The sequence below is a fragment of the Colossoma macropomum genome, unplaced genomic scaffold (genome assembly GCF_904425465.1).
Source record: "Colossoma macropomum unplaced genomic scaffold, Colossoma_macropomum, whole genome shotgun sequence".
Lineage (NCBI taxonomy): Eukaryota > Metazoa > Chordata > Actinopteri > Characiformes > Serrasalmidae > Colossoma > Colossoma macropomum.
Genome location: NW_023494789.1, coordinates 7046558 through 7071752, shown reverse-complemented (window position 1 = coordinate 7071752; position 25195 = coordinate 7046558). Strand labels below are relative to the sequence as shown.

At 38.6% G+C, this 25195-nt stretch overlaps 1 protein-coding gene across 1 annotated transcript in view; it reads right to left on the bottom strand.

The window, feature by feature from the left end:
* The window catches only part of myo10l1 (myosin X, like 1), a 109829-nt gene that overhangs the window by 46188 nt on the left and 38446 nt on the right, over positions 1-25195 (bottom strand). The window contains exons 2-3 of the mRNA XM_036569921.1: positions 23665-23763; positions 2495-2653 (exon numbers count right to left, since the gene is read on the bottom strand). Coding sequence (XP_036425814.1) covers positions 2495-2653; positions 23665-23763 — 258 coding nt within the window. The remainder of the gene's footprint in view (positions 1-2494; positions 2654-23664; positions 23764-25195) is intronic.

Here is a 25195-nt window from a genome sequence, read left to right as displayed (position 1 = left end):
ATATTTAGTGAATTAACAGTTCTCATAGAAACAATGGTCAGATTCCTTAGAGTGTTTATCAGTGTGTCATGACTAAGGCAGCTTCCTCTGTCTGTCCAAATACATTCCAGAAATAACTGACCACCCAAAAGTGCCATCCTTAGCTCGTCTGGTTCAAGGGCCCATAAAGAATCTTGGGAGTGAGTTTAATGAGTCTAAAAGGGCCCAAAGTCCAAACAGTCACCAAATATTAAATACTTTCTCTAGAAATGCCCAACAGTATCCTGTACAGTATCACTTTCACAAAAATACACAGTGTGGGTTATATTCAGATATGGGATGTTTTTCTTTAGACAGGAAGCTGTCTTAATCAGAAAGCTTTTCCCTTTAACCCCTGACTGAAATGTTTTGAGTTACCCTGTCTCGGTCAGGAAGCTCTGGTCATTCATGCAGCTGAATGTGAGATGCAGAACCCAAAACAACCCCAATTACACATAAGGGACATACAAAGAGAGAGGCTAGTTTGTACATACATTGGTGACCAATACATTATCCACTGAAAAATGGTAAAATTGTATTATTGTCGGTTTATTATTATTTTCATATATGAGTATATATTATATATATTATTATATTACTAATTACCACCTGTACTGGTAGTGACCACTGCAAGGTATTAATTATCAATTATCATCATTATCAGCCCACACATTTGATATATGCGCATCGATACTCTTGACCACTAGCAGCCAAACTACAGGAAAATAAAGCTGTAAAGGAAAACAGAAACAGCCATCTGTGTTAAAGGGGCTTCTCAGATGTTTCCTCTTTACTCACTGCTAAATGCTAACCTGCGTATTTACAACAACACCAACAGCAAAAAACAGACAAAACACAATCCAATTTTAAAGAGGTCTTAGAATATAAGCACATTAATAAAACCCAAAGGCATTCATTTGCCTTCAATTCATAATAACTATAAATAGGACAGTACGAAAGAAGCAGCACAGCTGAGCTCCTGCTGATAAAGGAATAAGCAAATAACTAAAAGCATATACAGTTGTGTGAAGACTTCTGGGCATCCCGAGCAAATTACAGTTTCCGAAACCACATAATTAAGTTTTCTTAGTTTTCTAAGTGAAAAAAGGTACACATCCTCTACTGAGAGCATACTTCTGTACATTTTAATTTCACAGTTACTGATTATTTGTTGAATGTAACATATTGGGGAAAAAAAACATTAAATGTGACCTGTGCAAAAGTTATGGCACGTTACATTTGATGTACTATATTTTGAGCTAATTATGGGAAAAGCAGAAATCAGGAAAGTTAAACAGCAGTATTTACAGCAGTGCTGTTCTCCTCACAGAGAGCTCACAGCGCTGCTTGACTCCATCTACCAGGCCGGCTAGCAGGTAATAGCACAGCGCATGCCTGGATTAACCAACGTGTCACGGATCTAACTTGAGGTACAAAGGGCATACATAGTGGCCCTAGTAAGCATCCAGTATGGCGGGGAACTGTCTACAGTCACTCAGGAAATGCATGCTGTCTAGCACCGCGTGATGTTCACTGCTGTGAGTGAGCGGGATGTCAGAAGCTCCAGCTGAGATGGAATATAGTTCCACATTTTAACAGTGCAATTAAAAAGTATAAGTATAGTACAAGATTGTGCTGATAAATGTACTGTGACGTCACCTTTGCGTTGTAAGTAGTTCAGAGAACAAATGTTTATGTTGGGCTGTTTTAGGTTCATTTGTACAAAGACTTTTATTTTGAAAAGCCAGAATACATGTGGAGTGGTAGGTTTTCTAAAGTAGAGCAGAGGGCTGTGTTTTTAGCTCTTAGCACTGGAGTGGCTGTATTTCCTCCCGCCATGTTTGGTGTTGTTTTCAGGAACTTAAAAATTAAGCTGCGCTGTGGACCGTAACCTTGAATCGTTTAAGCTCCTCCTGAGAACCCTGAACCTTACAGTATTTTGCAGTTCGCCTTTACTGATGGCCAAAATTTTGCCAAAAAAACCAACAACAACAAAAAAAAAAAACAGATTATCCAAATCCCAAAATTAGAAAACAAATTACCTACCTATCGAAGGAATATCTGAGCAACTTCCAATGTTTTACAATATGTTTTTGGCAAATACTAGAAAATAAACTTCTATAACGTACAGCATGTACCAGTTATGAAAACTCCTGAATCCTAAAATCTTCAACTGGTACTGTAGCTCCTATTTCATATTTTAGCCTGCGCCCATTCCCCGGGCCCGAACCCTGAACACAGTCAAGAGACGCGAGTGATGGCGGGAGTTGACTGTCGATTTAAGTTGATTTTGTTTGTGTTTGGAGTGGAAATATAGGTATAATGAGTGCTGCGACCCTCAGTCCTTCCTCCAGCATCCTTTGTGTGCCCAGGGTAGCACATGGCATGCTACAAATATATTTTATGGATAAAATAAACACTTCTGTGATGTTTGGAGTTATAATAAAACAGTATACAGAGTTTATTAAATGCTTACATAGATGTTGTCTTTCTGGTAGCGCTGGTGGAGGTTGTGCATGATGGCAGCTTCATGCAGTTCGGCCAGAGCAGACATGTCCTCCACTCCATCAATACTGCTTTGGTGCATGGGGTACACCTTCTCCCTGTTAACCTCCGCCAACTGCAGATACAACACCTACAGAGAAACAGAGAGCAGAACATAAGGAATACATCAGCAATTTCCCTCTGAAGCTGGCAGTTAGCACTAGAATAATTGCTCAGGGAAGGCAAGGGCAAAAAACATAACAATAATAATCAAAATCCAGCATTTTATCAATATCAGTGATCAGTTTGAGGTATTTTTGGTAAAATGATTATGCAATTTTACTTCTCAGTGCAGTCTTAGTAGCACAGGATTGACATTTGCATTCTTGCTTGTACATTGGGTGGCAATATGTGTAATTACTTGTTAACTGAGGAAGAGGAGGAAGAAATCTATTCACATGCAACAGCAAAAACCAGTGTGACAGTTAGCAGAGTTAGCAAGCAAGCTAGGAAAAAACGTTACTCTCTTTTCATTTTAAAGTCTAAATGTCTAAATGCCTGGTAAAAGTGCAATGTCCACAAAACGTAGCTTTTATTTACTTATTTTAGATGCTATAATTGTCTGTACTTCATCTAGAGATGGCACAATATGTGACATGTGAATTGAATGTGAACAGGCTCTTCCAAAGACAGAAGACCAGAAAAGCACCAGGTCCAGACGCTTTTTCCACTTCCTGTCTCAAGGCCTGTGCTGACCAACTGGCTCCAATCTTCACACAGATATTCAACAGATCCCTGGAGCTGTGTAAAGTCCCCTCCTGCTTCAAACGCTCCACCATCATCCCAGTCCCTAAGAAACCCTCAATCACAGCACTGAATAACATCTGTGGTCATGAAGTCCTTTGAACAACTGATGTTGGCCAACCTAAAGGATGCCATAGGACATCTGCTGGACCCTCTGCAGTTCTACGCATATGCAGTTACGGATAGTCAGCACAGGTTCTCCTCCAGGATGTGTACTCTCACCACTGCTCTTCTCTCTACACCAACGATTGCACCTCTGACCCCTCTGCTAAACTCCTGAAGTTTAGAGATGACTCTACAGTCATCGGTCATCCAAAGCGCCAATAAGTCTGCATATTGGTGGAAGGTTGAATGGCTGGTGCTCTAGTACAGTCAGAACAACTTGGAGCTGAACACGTTCAAGACCATGGAGATAACTGTGGACTTTAAGAGACACCCCTCAGCACTGCCCCCTTCTCACAATATCCAACAGCCCTGTGTCAGCCGTGGAGACCTTCAAGTATCTGGAAACTACCATTTCCCATGACCTGATTTGGGAGACCAACATCAACACCATCCTCAAAAAGGCCCAGCAGAGGATGTACTTTCTATGGCAAATGAGGAAGCTGGGACTCCCATAGGAGCTGTTGAGCCAGTCCTACATCACAGTCATCAAATCTGTTTTCTGTGCATCCATCACGATCTGGTTCAGAGCACCCACAAAACAGGACAGGAACAGACTGCAAAGAACAGTAAAGACAGCTGAAAAAATCATCATCAGAACTTGTACTCTTCAGGAACCAGGAAACGGGCAGGGAAAATCATTACAGACTCCTCACACCCTGGAAACAACCTTTATCAAATCCTCCCTTCCGGTAGACACTAAAGAACCCTGTCTGCTAAGACTACCAGACGCAGCAGCAGTTTCTTTTCTCAGGTCATCACCCTCATAAAGAGCTGACCAGTAATATCATCTGCTAGGCCACTGCTACTCCTGCTTTCTCTAGCTAGTTATTACACCCTGCTTTACATCTATACCACTATACACCACAATTTAGTTCCCATACATGTTGTACACCACTGTTGTTTGCACTACCACACACACTTATGTATACCGCTTGTCCCTATATAATCTTATGTTGCTTGTATGTTGTGTATTTTTTGTCTGTAAATAATATGTACATTGTATATTAATGTACTTATATATCTGCTTATTACATGTATGCAGTGTATACTGTGTATGGTGTATACTGGGTATTGTCTGTAATTTATATGTACATTGCATATAATACTAGAGAGACACCAATGGCTGGAACCAAATTCCTTGTGTCGAAATACTTGGCCAATAAATCTAATTCTGATTCTGGTACCATTTATTCCGATACAATACAGATGCTAAAAACTTTAGTGAAGGCCAATAACAATTTGATATTTTTCTTTAAAAACACTAAATACTTTTAATTGAGTATCTAAAAAATAGGCTATCATGCCCAAATTACTGAGGACTGCACTAGTTCCTTTTTTCTCCAAATATCCAATCCAATCCTGAGTCGTATTCCACTGATATTGGCCTAATACCAGTAGTGGGTACTGGATTGGTGCTATTGGTAATTTCATCAGAATAAAGGTGTTTTCTCCCAAATTCTGTTCAGACTTAAAACTGAGCATAAGAAAATCAATATTAAAAATTACTGAGAATGAAAAATGTGACATTCTGTTTGCCATTCTGCACAGCTCTACCTCAGCATACTGCATAGTCAGACTTGTGAGACAGTCAGATTTGGATACCCTGCAATAGCATAAAATGTTTAGCTTGAAAAAATGGCTTGTTGAATTACAGTCACACACACACACACACACACACACACACACACACACACACACACAGATGTATGTCAACAGAGCTCTGCAGGGGACAGCATTCCTGCACAGCAGTGCTTAAAGGGAATGCCTGAGGCTGAATAATGCAATAGCTACATTTTGGTTTAGCAGAGGAAGCTCTCCTGTGCTTCAGCTGTTGCTCACACTACTGCTGCGCCTTCCTTTTGTCCCCAGATGGCACTTCCCAACAAAAGCATAACACTATTCAAAACAAAGGATTACACTTGGCCTAGTTTAGTCCAAGAAAAGAAAACTGTTGAAAATATGTTGTATAGCTAAAACAGCCATATTTAAGCCTGATTTTGTTCATTTTTATAGTTAAACTCTATTTCCATATAGTTTCAGAAACCACACTCTTAAGTCTGAGATTACTTTACATCTGGACACAGTTAGAAGGAAGTGTGTGATGATTTAGGTATGTTGTTTGCACAAAGCTATTTGGTGGCTATAAGTCTTCATTACTTGTTAGCTACATGAGCCTCAAAGCTCCAAAGCAAAACTAAAATGTGTTGGCTGGCTAACTTCATGTGGGTTAAGGGGAAAACTGTAAAGGTTTTATGTCCACCAAGCTGTCATCTTTAAATGCACTGGCACGTCTGTGTGTGTTTTAGAGCTCGAAATATTTGTTGTTGAATTCAGTCCACTTCAGATGGCAATGATTTCACAATTATGTTTTAGTCTCAGGTGAGGGTCAGATTTCATGTTCAGGTTCTCTTAGCCCGTCTCCCATTTTTAACAGATTGTACGGTGCATTATCCCCTTGCTTTAGTTTTTCAAATCTGCCCATTCTCCTTCTCTCCCACACACCTGCAACCTATGTTAATCTCAATAAGACTGTTACATATACCGCTTTGGTTCCACCATGGGTTTGCTGAGTCTCTGTGTTGCTTTCTGTATTTGTCACTTGGGTTCTGAGCTGTTTATTGTGTTTGGTTTTCTCTGGTTTTGACCCCTGCTAGTCTCTTTGTTATTTCTGACTATGCATTTTTTCCTGCCTGCCTGCCTGTGTGTTGACCCCTGCCTGCTATGACAATGGGTATCAGAACGCCCTTAAAAAAGTCACTTCGCACTTACAACCTGCCTCGGCCCCAAGGTTACATGCTGGAGTCACCCACATGTGTTGCAGGGCTCAGTTCAGTTTCACACTCGCAGCTGACAGGGTTCAATTTGGCTCGGGTTCAGACAAATTTTGCTACATTTGGTCAGGTTAGGGTCAATAATTGGTTGTGTAATGTGGGTCAGGTTGGGTTTGGACAAATGTGGTCAGGCTTGAGTAGGGCTCTGACTCAAAAGCTGATTATGTGCTTCGGGTCAGGTTGGGTATGGACAAAATTTGGTCAGGCCTGGGTTGGGACTGGACTCAGAACTTAATTATGTGGTTCAAGTGTGGTTGGGTTTGGACAAAATTTGGTTGGGACTGGGTCAGTTTCAGGCTCAAAATTTGATTTTATGAATATTATGTTTTGAAAATTTGGTCACTCTTGGGCCAGGTTCTGACTAAAAAGGTGATGTCAGTTTAGACATCCTAGACAGACTAGGTTGGGTGAGGCTTGGACAAATTTAGTTGGGCTGTATTCAGGTGCAAACAAAATTTCAGGCGCAGTTAAGCTTTAGTGTGTACATAGAATTGATTTGTATGTTACCTGTTTTCCACAAATAAAACAGTGTGTGGATTAGGAGCTCTGATGTTCAAGAACCCCCAGTGTCTCTGCCACACTACAAACTTAAACGTCATATCCATATCCAGCCTTCTGACATAAAGATGCAGACATATATCCAACATTCTACTTCATCTGTCATCATGCCATCCACATCCATGGTAACCAGGGAGGGGCGAGTCTAGAGGAATGGATTACTGTTCATCAACAGAGTGAGACTATAGAGACTGACATATTGGAAATCAATACAGCCGTTAATGTGTATGTGTGCGCATTAAGACTGGTGAATTTATGTGCTCTCTCTTTTCAGACACATCAGCTCATTTGCAGTGCTTTAAACTGTGAACTCAACTCTATCTCACACATACACACAGACAGGAAGATAGACAGACAGTCATAGAGAGACATGCAGTGATAGGAATAAAACAATATTTATTGTTAACAACACATTCAAGTGTTAAATTGAAGGCTGAGATTAAATACCTAGAGTTTGTAGAACTCAGTAGTGTTAATAAATCCCTAAGATTTACTCTGTAAACAGTTCCTGCAGTTTAGAGTTTCCTTAGCCAATTTATGGCATTGCTGTAATCATACAGGCCTGACAACAAGGATACTGTACATGAGATCACAGGCAAAGCCTAGGATGTGTGTGTGTGTGTGTGTGTGTGTGTGTGTGTGCATGAGTCTTCTCCAAAATGACAGATGTAAGCACAATCTGTTCTGAGAAATGTTACTCAAAGAGAAAAACTCATTGAGAAGAGAGAGACAGAGAGAGAGCATCCAGGAAAAAAAGCAGAGACACATATATTTTGAGTGTCCACTCTTTGCCAAAGTTCAGTCTTAGAAGTTGGTTGCGTTTTCTGCTTCTCGCGAACCAAATATTCCCAAACACATTCAATGATGTTGCAGTCTGGACTCCTGGGTGGTCAGTCCAGTTTTCTGAGAACACCAGCACGTGCCTTGTTTGATTTGCAAATTTTCCTTTAATATTTTAAAAATAGCTTCTTGACAGCTACACATGCTTTCAGACTCATAGCACTGAGTTGTCTTCTCACAGTGGAAGGATGGACAAAAACATCCACAGGTGTTTCTGAACAGGAAAACTGTACAAAGCAGGCAACCTACATAATAAAGTGCTTAGTGCTCACCTTTACTGCACAATTAGAACTCTTTGCAATCAAACCAACATTACTTTAATGTAGACCGTGAGGGGCCATACACTGTAATCTTAACCACATATTAATAATGCACTAATAACTGTTCTGCTCATGTCAGGGTAGCTAATCTCACACTGATATCACTCTGGGTGTGTGTATATGTATATATTCACTGAATATGGGTGAATGCAGTTTAAACAGGTTTCAGTTATTGTGACTATAAAGGCTTTTGAACAGTGCATGAAAAGAGTTTCACATTATGAACACTACTGAACCCCTAAAAATCCTCCAAACGTGATGCATTTTTAATGTGTTTTTGTGCGTGACTAAGTGTGTTTGAATGTGTGTGTGTGTGTGTGTGTGTGTGTGTGTGTGCGGCTGAGCGTGAACAGCATTTTTTCCTCACTAATAAAAAGTTTTCTCAGTAAAGCATAGCTGTCTTAGCCTTAGGGAGTCTTCAAAGAGCGAGAAGTAAAGAGAGCGTGAGTGTGAGGGAGTGAGAATAGAAAGAGGCAGACCAGACAAGCAAGAATTGAGTTGTTTTTTTTTTATACTCTGTAGTTCTGAAGGCAAGAAGCCAATGGTATATGTAATTATATATATACAGTTATATGTAATGTGTACTACAGTGCAAGTCAGGCTGGCTTTCTATGGTGAAACTTTCATTCAACTTTAGTTGCTTGAAATTAAATTACATTTGAGTTGCATAATGTAAAGCATCCTGCAACTCATTTGCAACTCAGCCGCAACAGCTGTAAGCGTCTCACCTGTGTGGAACAAGTTTCATGAAACAGCCAATCAAAAACCCAATAGTTTTTGAAGTTTAAACTTATACACATCAGATAAAAAAACGTAACTATATGGTGAAGAACCCTAGAGAGATAAAAGACGGATATATAGATATGGAAAAAAGGATGGCAATGACAGCTAGAAAAAAATATACAAAGATGATAAAAATGCTGCAAATATATAAGTTACTTGTCGCAGATGACTTTATAGCAAGAATGATACAGTATAAAAAAAAGAGTTAATTCCGCTAACAAGCACTGTAATGTAACCAGAGATTACTGTTAATGAACTACATTGCTTAGTACTTATTATCATTATTGCTTTTATTTAAAATAAGCTAAGAACAATAAGCTACTCAAGATTGTGCATTACAATGATTTTGACTTTGAAATGACTGTGTGTTATGCCTAACAACATCCCTTATGGTAAAATGGTAACAAATATCTTTGAGTGGTTTGCTTTACTAAAATATTAACTGAACTAAACAATCTACAGTCCTATGCATTCCGGTTTGTTGACTTTCTATGCAGAGGCTACATTTCAGTGTATTTTAATGCACAATTAATGCTTATTTGCTGAATTCTGCTGATATATTTGCCTGCACAAAAGTTATGGCATTATGGCAAACTTTTTCATATGACTGTACATTGTGGTGTACAACATAGTGTGTTACTTTGCTCCCAGCTGTTTTTACTTTGGCTCCAAATCTTTTCCCACACTTTGCTTTTACCTCCCCCTTCAGAAAAGCTTAAATTGCTTTCTCTCTGCTTTCTTCTCTCTCCATTCTTATACCATGACCTCTCCATCTCTCTTCCTCTCTCTAATGCCTCTCTCCTCCGCATCCCCCACTCTGTCTCTGCTTCTGTTAACGGAGAAATTGGACGCACTCCGGCTCTCTGATAACTGGAGAACTCAGTGATTGAACTGCTTGCTTTATCTGAAGCCTGTAATTGAAGTCTTTCACTGATATTGGAGCTGTTCCACTTACGTAGATTAGCAAGGCCTCCTCCCACACCCAGAGCTCATTACAACCCAGTTCAGGACTGCTCTCCTCACCTACAATGCCTCACGCATGACCACACAACATTTTATTTTTTAACCCTTTATTTTTTTCACACCATTCACGAACAGCATTGTATGAATATTTCATGATGAATAAACAAACAGAAATGCTCCAAAAATAATTTGGATCAAGACCTCTCTACATTAATGTACATTAAAATTAAGAAAGTTATTTCCTTCTCCTATGAACTTACCATTCCTGTTTAAGTTTCTATATGTACCCTAGACACATAGTTTTGCTACTGTAAATCATCAGCTGTGATGATCTGTAACAGTGGCAATTTAACTTATTGAAAATAATGTCATAGCCCACACACTTTATCCCCTTCTTATAATGTCAGTAGTCAAACTTTTTGGGTGATACAAGTACTTTTCAACCAAAACAGTGTCAAAGTATTTTTTTTAAAATCAAATTTCAAGCAAAGGCAAGGTGTTTAGGTTTATTATTCCTCTAAAAGAAAAAAATGTTTTATCTAATGAACTTTACACTTTGTTCATCTCAATTATTTTTACTGAAGCAAAACAGACGTGTAAACATTTAAAAACATTTAAACATTTAAGAAATGTCATCCTGACATTTGTATAATTAGCAGATGCTTTTACTTGTAAAGTAGATAGAGATGGCATGATACCACTTTTTCTTTTCCGATATGATACTAGAAAGTTGAGTATCGGCCCATAACATTTCAATATTTTTAAAATGAGCTATTTTTATTTGAAGCATTTCACTTAAGATGATCATCTAAAAGTCGGCTATTATACTGTAACTAATCACTCTACTCCCTCTGTCACGCCTCCTGCCAAAGACCAGGTCTCAACGCTGTGCTTGATTTTATACACCTGTTAGCAATGGGTGTGGCTCAAACACCTGAACTCAATAATTAGGAGGCTTGTCTGCAAAATTTTGGCCATATACTGTAGCTGAGTTGTAATGTTTTATTCACACACACAGAGACAGAGAGAGAGAGAGAGAGAGAGAGAGAGAGAGAGAGAGAGAGAGAGAGAGAGAGGGATGGGGCTGTAGGCATTACTGACCTATATTTCTATATTTACTGTTACAGAAAAAACTGTAAAGCTTCAAAATCAGAGAGAGAGAGAGGGAGAGATAGGCAGGAAAGAAAGGGTGCGAAGAAAAGAGTGCTGAGAGGAGAGAGAGCTTGTGCTCAAAAGAAGAGTGAAGCATATCCTGAATCCATCTGATGTACTGACATGAAGAGACATTTCAGGGGAAATTTCCACAGCCCAGCGTATAATGAAGCACGGATTTAGAAGCGGCTCACACATGAAGCGTGAGAACAGATGGAGCAGCTTAGGAGAGGAGAGACAGAGTCAGGAGAGGGAGAGAGAGAGAGAGAGAGAGAGAGAGAGATGTTCAGCGCCAGAAAATTAAAGGCTTGAAAGTTTAAAAAATAGCTCTGAAATTTAATTTAAGCCGCCCCCCTGTAGCTCCTGCCCTATTAAAAAAACATCTGACATACCCTGTATTACACTATCTGTACACATCACACAGGAATTATTATTATAGTGCCTCTGTTGGCCGACAGATTAGATCACAGGATATTCAGAGATGCTGATGCGATTGACAGCTGTAAACCTCTGAACTCACTTTTGAATCTGTTGCAGCCTCAGTGGAGAAACACTAAAAACAAAGCCTGAAACAATGAATCGATTAAATCGATCACACTGACAATGGAAAAACAGTCACCAACGAATCTTGATATTGATTAGTTAGCTTGACAACACTTGACAACGCTTCTGCTTCCCATCTACTCCACTGAAGAAAATAATGATGTCTATTCTCACTCACAGTGTTGTGTGTAAAATGTACAGACTGTTTGGTAAAATGTGTGGCCCAAAAAAGCTACTGTCACAACAACAAGGAGCTTTTTAATGAATAAAATATATATTCATTTTTGTATTCATTTTGAGAATAAAAATATATACATTTATTTATGTTTGCCAAGTATCTTTTTATTTTCAATATAGACCTAGAAAAAATAGTTTCTGATGCTTCGTAATGTTTCACACTGATGTTTCACATCAGTGACACTGTGACTTTAGTCAGCCTTACAGTGTACAAAAAGGGCAGCTGCAGATCGGAGGTAGGTAGTTATTAGTATCTCATTATTTTTATTTTGCACAATAGTGAATGGTGCTTTAATAATGTTGTATTTTTTGGTATTAAAAGAGAATAAAGTTAGATTTCTGTTTAAATAAAGAAACTAAAGAAAAAAAGGTGTACCTGCATCACATTCAGTCAAAGGCACATTACTTTAAAAACAGTTATCGCTTCTTATATCATCATGACATCCAACAGCTTTATCAAACATCGCTTTTTATGTCCAGATCATGCAGCCCTACTATGCACTCTTCCATACAGTCAGATGCTAAAATTTAAACACTCCCAGACAAATTATATTTTGTTGATTTTATAAATGAAAATAACACATCCTCTACAGAGAACACACTTCTGCACACTATAATGTCTTCATATTTTTCTATTATTATTCAGTAACTACAGGGACTTTAATGCAAACTAATGGAGCTATTCTTAGGAAATAGGAGGGTTAATGGGTTAAAACACAAGTACTGTTTATTTGCTTAGTTTGCTTAGTTTTGAGTTTAACGTAATAAAACAAAATGTGGCCTATGTAAAAGTTTCCAACATGTTAAACCCAGCAAATAAATAGGAATTATACACTACCATTTGCAGAAAAATATCATATTTATGTTTGTTCTCTGTAGAGTGTGTGATAACCTATTTTCTCTTAGAAAATCAACAAAATGTCATTTGAAAATAGGTGTTTTCAAACTTTTGCATACCACTGTACAGGATTAGAACAGCCTCTTAGAAGTCAAAACTGCTCCTGAAAAACAAACCCAGGGGACAAAAATTAATTAAAAAAGTACATTTCTAAAATGCACAATGTGCCTCTGGTATTCGGCTTGTTGCGTGAGAATGTGTAGTGTTCAGTTCTGCTCAGATTTAGGTCACATAATTCTATATTTGCGCTTCAGACTCTATATTCAGCCCTCGCCAAATCAGTGCTTTTACACACACACACACACACACGCACACACACACACACACACACACACTCACTCAGTGAGGCAGAAGGCTTCCCTTCGCGTGAATGGCAAGGGGAGAAAATAGTTTTTGACCTATACTCCTGAGGGCTCTCTCTCTCTCACTCTCTCTTTCCCTCTCTTTCTCACTCTCATGCATATCCACAGAAATACATGCATCACTATCACCAGACACAACTTTTATATATATATGCTCTAAGTATCTATAGAGCTGCATACTTGTATATATTGTAAGATGTGTAAGTCATTACTGATCCATCAGCGTATTTAGTGAGACGAAGTGTCGTCACCCATTCGGACCGTTTCCATAGCAACCGTTTCCTCCCGTCTCCGGTGAGAGGCTACTGTAGGCGGGGGGTTGCTGGTAGCTGGAAGTAAAGCAGGGGGAGGGGTATATTTGTGGGTAAAGCAGGGCTAAATCTAAACCCTAGTCTGGATCACAGTCACCATGACTTTCACAATGACATCTAGTGAAAAGGAATCTGATTGGCTGCAGAAAGCTCAGTCAGTCTGTTGGCAGAACTGTGCTCCAGGGTACTCCACAATACCTGAGGTTAGATAATGGCTGCTTATTTGGCCCCTTTCACACATCCTGGGGCTGTCACCATCATGACATTTTAGCTGACGATTAACTGGTGTATAAATAACTGCGATCAGTGACTGAATTGTGTTTTTTGTTCATTGTATGCAACTATTAAAAGTCTAAAGTGGCCAAATTAGCTGGTCTAATAGCCATCTTGCTTCCTAACTGTGTTTACTTGGTAGCTAACAATACTAATTAAATGATATACTACACTGTTGTATGCATGCACACACTCAAACAAATGTCTAGTAACACAGAATTATGTGTAGTCAAGCATCTACAATTTTTATTCTAGCATACATGCTAAAAGTATTACATTTTTACATTTACTTGCCTATTTAACATTTTGCTTGTTGCGACATAATATGATTGAATCTCTAATGACTGTGAAAAATGATTCCAGTCATCTTAAATAACTGCGATAATCTCAAATATTTATAATCTTCTGTGATTAAGCGATTATGTAATAATTGCGACAGGCCTAACAAATAGCTATATACACAAGATTTTAACAGTAATGAAACCGGAAGGGGTTAAGCATGAGTTGAAATCCTGGTAAGACTGATGCTACAATAGGGTTGAGCAGTTTCCCCCTTTTTTAATACATTCAAACCCTCTCCAAATATTACTGTGGTACATGGCATTACCATGATGTAACTAATGTATGTTAAACAGTGCTGCTAACTGGGAGAGAGGAGCTGGTTAACATTAGCTTAGCCAGCATAATAACAGCTCTGCTCACCACAGAACATGATAGATTCTGTCTAACTAAAGCACAAATTTAGATGATGATTCAAATTTGAGGAAGTGAAGTCATGCAACTGCCATTGAAGGGACAGAAAGGCCAAAACAATCCTGTTTCATGGTGTTTGGGTCTGTAGTCTGGGTTTGTAACTTAATGTTAGCTTAGCGAGTAGCACTTTTGTTTTTACAGTTCAGTTATCAGTCTCCGCTAGTCGTGATTTAGAAATGAAGGAAATGTTGGCCTTTCACTTTCATGGCAAATGTGTATACATTTATCCCAGTTAAAATGTGAATGACACAAGGCCTGAATATTACTAATACTGGATTTTGTGACTAAGAACATTACATGATTTAACAGAAAAGACTTGCAACCAGTTGTGCTCTGTTAAAGAGGAAAATTCACTCTGTATCTAAAAACACATCTTGAGAGTGCTAACACAATGACACAAGATCAATAATGCACAATGCTTCATGCTTATATACCTTCTGAAGCAAAATCTTTCATATCCACAGGTAAGAGCAGTGACAAGCACAGGTACTAAGCTGGATGATATCATTAAGTTATAGTATAATGAAAATTTAGGTTTACAGAATCTTCCCTTTATTGCAAATGTAGTCCTACCCCCGAGACATGTTTGGTGTCCAGAGTTTGCTTCTTCAGTCTTGGGTGTGGGAGGATTCCATCCACTCAGTCACAAATAATCATGTGGGGACATGGATGTCCGATCACAGTCATGTAGAGGTTTTGATTAAAATTTTCAATCAAAATTTAGTAGAGGTTTCAAGCTATTTTATTCTATTCTGCCTAAACATTTATTTATGTGGCCTTCTTCAGTGTTAGCTGTTTCACTACTTTGTGTCTGTTCCAGAAGGTGGGTTGTGTTCACACAAAGCTGTTTTTGTAAAAGCACTGCTTGTCTTTTGTGCTAATGTAAGTGCTTTTTGTCATTTGTTATAATTTGTTTTTCAACTTTTAAAACTGTTTTTCTACTCCGTAGTGTTACACACATACTATTATTATTATTATTGAATACTAGCAATGGTCTAAACAAGTGGGACAATCACAAACATTCTGATTCTATTTGAACTCTTGTGCGCAATGTTTTGAAAGAGTTTAGAGAACTGTTCTCTGCGTTATCACACATTTAATTCAGAATTACTACCTCTGCTGCTATTGGCTTTTGGCTAGAATGACAAGAAAACTGTAATATTTTTTGCCATAAAAAGAACTGTTTTGTTTTCATGTGAAATATGGCAGCAAGTTTTTGGGTGGGCCTGGCAACCAAACTGAGCAGGCACAACTCTCTGAGGCCCGCCTAAAGCTGCAAGCCTGAACTTCTTTTGATCACATCAGCAGGCCTGTTTGAGGTTACTTAAGAACTTGATGCAGTGTGAAATTTAGGCATGCAGTTTGCGCAGTGCTAATTAGTGCAGTATAAACTTCTAGTACTTGTTAGCTACATTAGCCTCGTAGCTCCAGAAGTAGGCAAATCTAAAGAAGCAGACTTGGCACACCACACATTTCTTGGCTGACTGACTACATTTGAGGGCAAACTGTGTAATTTTTTTTTTTTTCCCCAAGTGATGCCTTTTAAATTGCATGCACACACACAAACACATACACACACTGCTCCAATAACCTGACCAGAACCACAGCTGGAAGTGGGTCATACACTCCCACACACACTGCTAACTGAATAATTCACAGCACTGACAAGAAAGAGAGAGAGAAAGCATGAGAGAGAGACACCAGCATACAGCAAGTGATGTCAGTTTAGATCCATCCCTCTGTTGCTCTGTGTTGTATTGTGTCTTTTTACCAGCATGAAAAATTCAGCACTCTGAAGCAGGGTTGCCTTTTATTTATACTCCCCTTTGCATAAACACAAAGATATAGCAGCAGGGGTGTCCAGCTGTGGTCCTGGAGTCCAGTTTGGTGATTTCCCTGCCCTAACACACCTGATTCAACTCAACCTGGTGTACTACAGCAGAGAAGTCATCAACCTGTGCTGGACTTCAATCCACCATGACCACAGCTTGATTTGCTAGGCATACAGCATTCATCGGGGGTGCAGAGTAGTCCTTTAATCTATAGGCTTATTATTCATGGGCCTGTTGGTTTAGACTTCAGTTTTAGTTTTGGGGATTTGGGAACCTCTCTAGTGGAAATGTACAACTGTACGCAATATGCGAAAGAACTCTTTGTGAAATTGGTTGTACATGTGTCTAGAAAGTTGAACAGAGTTGTAGATTATCCTAAATTGACTGAGAAAGCTGTACAGCATCAATGAAGTTTAAAGAATGCTTCATAGTGCTTTTCAAATCTCAAGGCAGATAAATTAAAGCTGCACCATGTAAGTTTTGGGGATTTTGAGACCTCTCTGGTTGAAATGTGTAATTGCACACAATGTGGATAAGAACATTTTGTAATGTGATCACTGCAAGCGTGCTGAAAGACTATTCAACTCAAAACTTATCAGTATAATGTTGATTTTGCGTTTGTGACCCAAACATCAAGCCAAACCTTCTTTTTGAGTCTGTGTGTGTGAGACGTTAATACATAAAGACGTATGATGCGATCCGAAAAAACTCCTTCAAAATCCGACCCGACACCTCTGAGTTTTAAACTATTGTTTCAGGCTTCACAGGGCGACTCACAGCAGCACACACACTAAATATTTTTGCATGTTTTTGTTTTCTCATTGCTCAGTAATGCTACTTCTTTCAATTTTAACAAATAAAATTGTAGGTGCAACTTTAAAACAACGTAAATGCACCCACAAAAGTTCATTTCTTAAGGTCGAATTGACCGTTTGCAAAGTCTATCTCTTAGTTACTGTTGCTATGTCTGTCAAACTTCCAGCTCAAGCTACCTGGTAGCATCTGTAACACTTCTGCTAGCAATCTAAACATTTTAGTAACAAAAAGGAATAATTAGTACCTTTTTTAAAACATTAAAGATTCAGTACTGAACATTTTGAGTGTAAACATGCATGTTTGAGGCAAAATATACATGTAGGCCAGTATAGAGCAAAACAAAGATTCTGGAAATCATGTTTACATTAATTAAACCAGGGCAATCTGGTGTCAACTTCACATAAAAGTAGCAGATTTTCATGTCTACTAAGGAGGAGGTGTTTTAGTGATGGAAGCTGCAGATAAGGTAACTAGAGCTAATGTGTAGTGCAATACAAGTGGCAGAGGACAAGATCTTCAACAATACAAATGATGACACAAATAATATATTTGCATGGAATGCTTTAATCTTACATGTGAGCACTGTACAGTCCTGCTGAATCTGACAAATTCTTCAAGCCTACTGTCAGCACGCTAAGATAACTAATCTTCACACTGTTCTGTAGTGTTATTTATCACTACACATCATATCAAAATGTGTGTTAGCAACCTAGAGTAACCCAGATGAGGTTTACTTTACCTTAGAGCTGCTTGCTAATTGTTTTAACATTGAGCTATGATGGCGGCTTTCTAGTTTAATCCAAAACTTTTTCTTCCGAAATAAAAAAAAAAAAACACCACCATTCTGCCCGTTCAGCACAGTGTGTGTCTGAATTACGTTCCTCAGGGACACTGCCTCAAAATTCAAGATTCTGACTAATTTACTGCCACCGCTGTTCTCACTGCAGGTTTGTTTTGAGTTTTACTTTGCTTCATGGAGGAAGTAGAGCTTAGAGGTGGTTGTGATTGTCTGAGAGGCATGTAAATCATTATTTTACAAAGTCAATTGAATAATGAGCCTAGAGTTTAATTTACTCTTACGTCTTATTATTTGGTGCATACCATAAACTAATCAATAACTACCATGAAACTAATATTTATGTAGGTATAAGGATGAGGGACTAAAAATGTAAGTCCTCAGGATTAGTTAAAGAAATAACCCACATACAGTCACATGCAGTGTTTATATTCGCCAGAATTTGTTGACTAAGCTGACTGAATTTGTTTGTGTCTGATTCTCTACTTCAAAAGAATTATTAATTGTGCTTTACTGACAAACATGATTATCAATTCTCAACTGTCATACTTCAACTCAAATAAACAGCAGAAACTCACAACCATAAATAGTATAAATATTGCAACATTAGGGACAGAGCTACCTCAAATTCTGGGCGGTTTTGGTTTACGTTAAATACCTCCTAATTTTCTTATTTTTCAATAGTTCTACTGATATATCATTATTTTTGTGGGCAGTGTACAACGGTCCCAATGGTCTTTACTCACTTCTGTTAGATTTGCAATGGGACATTCTTTAACCTATTCTGTATCCTGAAAGCTATATTTCATGCTTTCAAGATATGACCAATGCTTACCAGTTTTAAACTGCAGATGTATATACACAGTCGCTTTTGCATTAAGTGACTCAACGTTAACCAAAAGAACAAACTGTGTGCTCTGTGTCCACTGTGCCACACTATGACCTGAGTTTCACTGCAGCATCCAGTCAAATGAAACAGAGCATGAATGATACTGTAACACAGCCAGGCTACACAGGCTCATGGTACAGTGCACAGCACCTGACCGTGAATCACTCTGCTCTGCCTGACTGAGAGTCAGAGAATATTCTACCTCTACTTAACCTGTCAGAAAAAATGGCCAAACAAGAACTGGCATATGATAGTATGAAACAAATTGACTACGTTTATTTTTGCTTCAATTGGTTATAATGAATCAGAAAATATTAAATATGTGCTTTCGTTTTTGGTAAAAATAATAGATGATTTTAGCAAGTAAAATAACCTAGAAAAAGTTTAGCCAAATCAACCAATTTAACCATTATTAGCTTGTACCATAATAGCTGCCGTAAATAAAAACAAATAACAATTAACCTCTTATATTCCATGACTTTTATTATACCATATGGCTTTTTATCCAATCTAAATACATGGAAAAGAATGCAAATCGTTTGGGTTACTCTTAATTTATAAGAGGGAGGAATGTAAGGCAGTTCTGTGAAGGTTACCTTGCTAGTCATTATTATTTTTTATTTATCATTATTTATTATTTAAATGACAATTAATCATCAACTAAAATTTAAAGGTTATGACAGGCCTAGTTAGCTCTGTTTCTTAGTTATTGATCACAGATTATCCCTATACCTACCTGCCTGTGTGCTGACCTCTGCCTGCCCTGACTATTGGAAGCCATTTATAAAGCTGCTCTGCAGGTGTCCTGCCAACTCCCACTTGTTGGACTTGTCCACATTGCAGTAATGTGTAACTAGTTCCCTCAATCACATCTGTGTATTCAGTTCGTTTTAAGAATCAATGGTAAAATATGAATTTGGGATTCAATGAGGCACTAAATAATTTCCTAAAAAACACTGGTAACACTTTACTTGAACCCTGCTGCATAACAGTGACATAATCATGCCATAAACATGTCATAGCAGATGCCATCATGATTATGTCCAGTAATATAACAGTGTCATGTTACTATTACCGTTAACTGTCATGACATATGACATAATGTTTCATATCATAATACCTAACCAGGTTACACAGCAAAATGATCATGTGACAAGCGTACAGCAACTACCATGGTGATTACCGGATACAGCAACATGGCACTGTTACATAATCAACCAAAATATTTCACGACAACATATGACAGAATATGCCATCTGCTATGGCATGTTTATGGCATGATTATGTCAATGTTATGTAGAAGGGTTCGAATAAAGTGTTAAATGGAATATAAGCTCAACATCAAGTATCTTATGCTTCTGTTCTGTTTATGCAAAAAAGTTTTTGCTCCATCTTTCTTACAAACTCACTAAACCCATGGGACCCTACAAACACACTAAAACTCATGGGACGACCTGTTTTCAGAGCCCCAGTCAAAGACTTGCCAAAAGCTCCACAGCACACTCTCTGAATCCAATGGCACATGACACATTCAGCTGTTAAGGAGATTCTCACCCTGCAGTTCCTATATCCTCCTACACACACTCTCAATCTCAAACACACACACATACACACACACACACACACACACATGCACAGATACATGTGATTTTTCTCTGAGCTGAATCCAGGCCAGCTCTAGTTCTGCTAATATAAGCCTAGCAAAGCCCTGCCAGTGGAGCCTGAGGCTGATCCAGCAGCACCGTGCTCATCACTAGACTGTTTAAACCCATCTGACTGTGTGTGTGTTGGAGGGGTGAGTGTGTGTTAGAGCACGACCAATATAGTGACATCAAATATTTTTGCTATTTTTATACCACAAGGTTAAACCACAAGGTTGTCAATTACCAATTATGTTAGTTGTAACCTTTTGAAACCTTAAGCTGTAAGTCTTTAGCATGAGAAAAACATAACACAAAAAACTTTTATGAAGAGGATTAACGACATAGACATAATAAGAGGTAATATTAAGAGTATTAATAAAGAGTTAAATTTATGAGTTTCTGGTGGGTTTTTTGTTTAGGAAGTATGATAGTTGGGGATCCTGAGCAGCCATCTAAGCGTTGGGAGATTATGAATTCAATCCCCAGTGATGTCACAGCGATCCATAACCAGGAGTCCAAGCGAGCATAACTGGCCTCGCTGTCTTTGGATGGGCCAAATGATCTTACCGCTCCTCCCACCACACAGCGCGATGCTAGCCAACATGGTTATCTGTTAGCTGACATAAAAAAAATGGCAGTTAGTGTTCCCAAGTATGTTGAGCTGTCCGAGTTAAATAGGCTATCATGCTCAAACACTCTACTACCTTAATGTAAAAATACATTACAAAACATCACACAGTGTGAGTGAGTGCTTTTTCAGGATAGATTTGTTACAGGATTGAATCAAACTTCATTCTTTTTCACTCCAATGTCCAATTCAGCTTGCTGATATCTCTAAAAATGTTCATATTGGTCAGGTCCTAGTGTATAGGAGAGTCTGTGTGTGGGTGTGTTTGAGAGTGTGTGCACAAGCAAGAGGCTTTTTACACTACTGCTCTTTAATGACATCATTAAATGTAAATAAAGTATGTTCTCCTCTTTCAGAGGACACTTAAAAATTGAACATCGCCTGACATTCAACATAAAGGATCCTTTAAAACAAGGCCAGTGCTGGGGTTGATGCTCCTTGAAGAGCATATCACAAGAGCATGTTAAGTACAAGTTACCAGTTAGTTAATTAGAAACATCTACACTCGTTAGCCAAATTATCAGGAACACCTGCCATATAGGACATATGTGGGCTCAAGGATGACTATCAACAAATTGTTGTTGGCAAAAAGACGAGCTATTGCAGCAGTTCCCAAAATTATTTAGTCTAAGGTTCCCTTTGAGAATAGTAAATGCTACTGCACCCCAAACCCCCATCCCCGCTTGCTACCCTGCCCTGTGAACCAACAAGAGGTGGCCAGTAAGTCCAAAAGCTATATGTCTGAATGGAGATGAGAGAGCTGAGAAAAACTGGTCTTACACTCTCAGCAATACACAGCTGTACACAGCTGCTTATTCGTCATCTTCATGGCAAAAAGAGACATTAAATGCTTCTTTTTACAGACAGTTACAACATTTGTTTCACTGTTCAGCTTTCAGAGCTAAACAGCAGTTCGTTAGTAAGGTATTACTATGATCTGATCACCGAGGCTACGTTCACATGACAAACCTCATTGCTCAAATCCGATTTTTTGCTCTATCATTAATGTGAACAAACTGGTGTCCTGAAATGACTTGCATGTACACATCCTACTCACGTGAATGAATCACATGTGTCACGTGCATCACCAACAAACAAACCAACGAGCAGAATTAACCTTCATCTGCATTATTAGAGCGAGATGAAGGCGAAAAAGATGTGTGAGATGCGTTGCCTTTCCACCTTTTACAGGCTTTAACTTGTGTTCGATGCTGCTGCCATGGTAACGCTGAATGATGGCGCACGCACAGTGAAAAAAAGCACATGAATTCCGATCTGAGTGTTCACATTAAGGTCACATGGCCACGAATCGGATATGTATCCAATCTAGGACCACATATGAAAGTGGCTCAGGTCGGATTTGAAAAGATCAGAATGGTGTGTCCACACAGCCCTGAAAACATCAGATCTGAGTCACATTAGGGCAAAAAATCAGATTTGCGGCACTTCAACTTGGTAATGTGAACATCAATCGAATATAACAAAACAGTGTTGTACATGAAATGAGAGTCACATACCACAACAGTACATGCAATATATACTACAGTCCCTGATATATTTAATACTAAAGCATCTTCATATATTTATTATTAAAGCATTATCTATATAACACTTTATTGGCATGTACTGGGGAGCAAGTCTAAAGAAAAATTAGAAAAACAAATCTCTCTATCATGTTCACTCTATTACAAAGTACTTTTATTTACCTGTGCTTGTCAAATCCATTATACTCTTAATCTTACAGTGTAACTTAGATCAGAACAACTACAGTGCTTACAGTCCTACCTTTCATATATTTTAATAAATATCAAGGGAAAAGAAAACATATTTAAAAGAAAAATTTCACAGATGCAACTGAAAATAACATCAAAATTTTTAATATTTATTTTACCCACCATTTGTCTTTGTTACAGCTTTCATTCCTTTCAGAAGATTTGCTTTTGGTTTTTCAAAAAAACCAGCAGGGATTTTTTCCCACACCTACAAGTTCAGTCTCAAAAGTTGGTTGCATTTTCTGCTTCTCACAATCCAGTAATCCCAATTACAAATTCAGATACAGATACAGATCACAGTAGAAGGATGGACAGAAACACGAAAAAAAGAAATTTACATGCCAGCTGAGGTTTGGGAGGCTGCTTGTATGAGTGTTAGTGTCTCTTTGAAGAGGAACATAACACCAGTGACCGCTTTGGGAACAGCCTTTGTTGGGAAGACACAGCTGTAACTGGCTGGCTTTAAGACTGGAATGATGGAAGAGTTAAAGAGGCAGCAGAGAGCACAAAAGATAAGAATGGACAAATTAAATACTGATAGATTTGATATTATATTTAGTTGTTGGAGCTTTTCTCTCAAATGTGTTTTCTGCTTGTTCTGACGTATTCAATGGCCATTTTGACTGGAAATTAAACAAGTGAAAGGGTCATCTTTTCCATAGATGATGATTTTGTTTCAGAGCACTACGACAGCAAGTTGGCAGAAACACACACACACCCACACACACACACACACACACACACACAATATACACACAAAGACAAACATACACAGCTGTCATGAAGGCATTTAAGCCACAATGCATTATGAGCACAACCTTTCAGTCATATGTCAACCATTCACACATAAAGGGCAATGTGTGTGTGTGTGGGTGTGTGTATGATTGTGCAGGAGGAGCTGGCGGCCTCTGAGGGGAGAGATGGAGGGCGAGAGAGAAAGATTAACAAGAGAGCGAGAAAGAAGAAGAAAAATAGAGAGTGAGAAACTCTTACCTCTCCATAGTCAGTAGTGAGTACGAGTGTTCCGTCTCCACAGGAGTTCACCGTAGAAGGAAGTAGCTGCTCTTTCTCCTTCACCCACACTCGTGCCCCCTGCAACACACACACACACACACAAAACACACCGTTATACTCATCACAATCACTCCCAGTAAAAGCAACATTTTAAGATGAAGGAGAAAAAACGACACTTTGCACTGGTGGTGGTAGCCAAATTAGCAGGTTATCTACTAAAAACGTCCATGCAAATGAGCACGTGAAACTTTGTGATTATCATATGACCAGTGCAATATAACCACATGTCTGGCTCACATATTTGTATGAAAGCTCCTTCCCCCAGATAAGAGAAAAAATGTCTTTTATCCTTCATTTCAGGTTGAAACTGTAACCTTTTGGATTGAAATAGTTGCTTATTTTCTTAATATTCTGATTTAGTAACTCAGAATAATGGCACAAAAAATGAATTATTACTCATTGAGAAAGTATGTGATTATGTCAACATCACGAGTCATTACTGTGAGAAAATAAGACAGTAATTCAAGGAATTCATTTGAGGAAATTAATTAATTATTTTTACTTTCTGTTTTGAAGTAGAAAGTTTATTTTCAGCTGATGGGATGAGCTTAACTTGAGTTTCATATCAAGTGCATTTGGAAACCATGTGATACAGTAAACCCCGTTTAATTCACTGCACATACTCAGGTCGTTTGAGAATCGTGTGGTTTTGAACGGTTTTAGTCACATGCAAGACATCAAATAACAGCTGTGACAATTCTAACACAGGCACACATAGACCACCGCACGCACAGAAGCCAGAAGCAGGAATACTGAAGTAATGAATAGCATTAGTAGAGTAGGAAAGTTTAGTAAAGATACCTGCAAATTGTGCTCATTGTATGTAAATGTATTCGAGCATGGAAAAAACTGTTCATTGTTAGGTCCAACCAGTATTATGCAAACTGCGTTCTGAAGAGTTTTCAAAAAAAGAACTCAGTATTGAAAACGTGTGATCAGTTTTTTTTCTGTTGCATGAAGGCACATAGGCTACGTTTAAAACACAAGCCTCACTGCTCAAATCCGATTTCTTGCTCAAATCCGATCTCTCTGACACAATGTTTCACACTTGTTTAGGTAAGCGATTCAAATCTGTCATTAATGTGAACAAACCGGCGTCCTGAAATGACCCGCATGCGCACTTCCTACTCAGTAATGTCACGTGAATAACTCACGTGCGTCACGTGCATCATCAGCAAACAAACTAACGAGCAGAACAAGCCTTCGCTGAGAAGATAATTAACTCTGATCAGCTCTCAGCTTCATTATTAGAGCGAAAAAGGTGAGAGGTGTTGCTTTTCCACCCATTCACAGGCTTTAATTTCTGTTCGCCACTGCTTACAGTCGCCACTGCATGGTAACGCAGTGGAAAAAAGCACATGAATTCCTATCTGAGCGTCACATTAAGGTTGCGCGTCCACAAATCGGATACGTATCTGATCTAGGACCACATATGAAAGTGGCTCAGGTC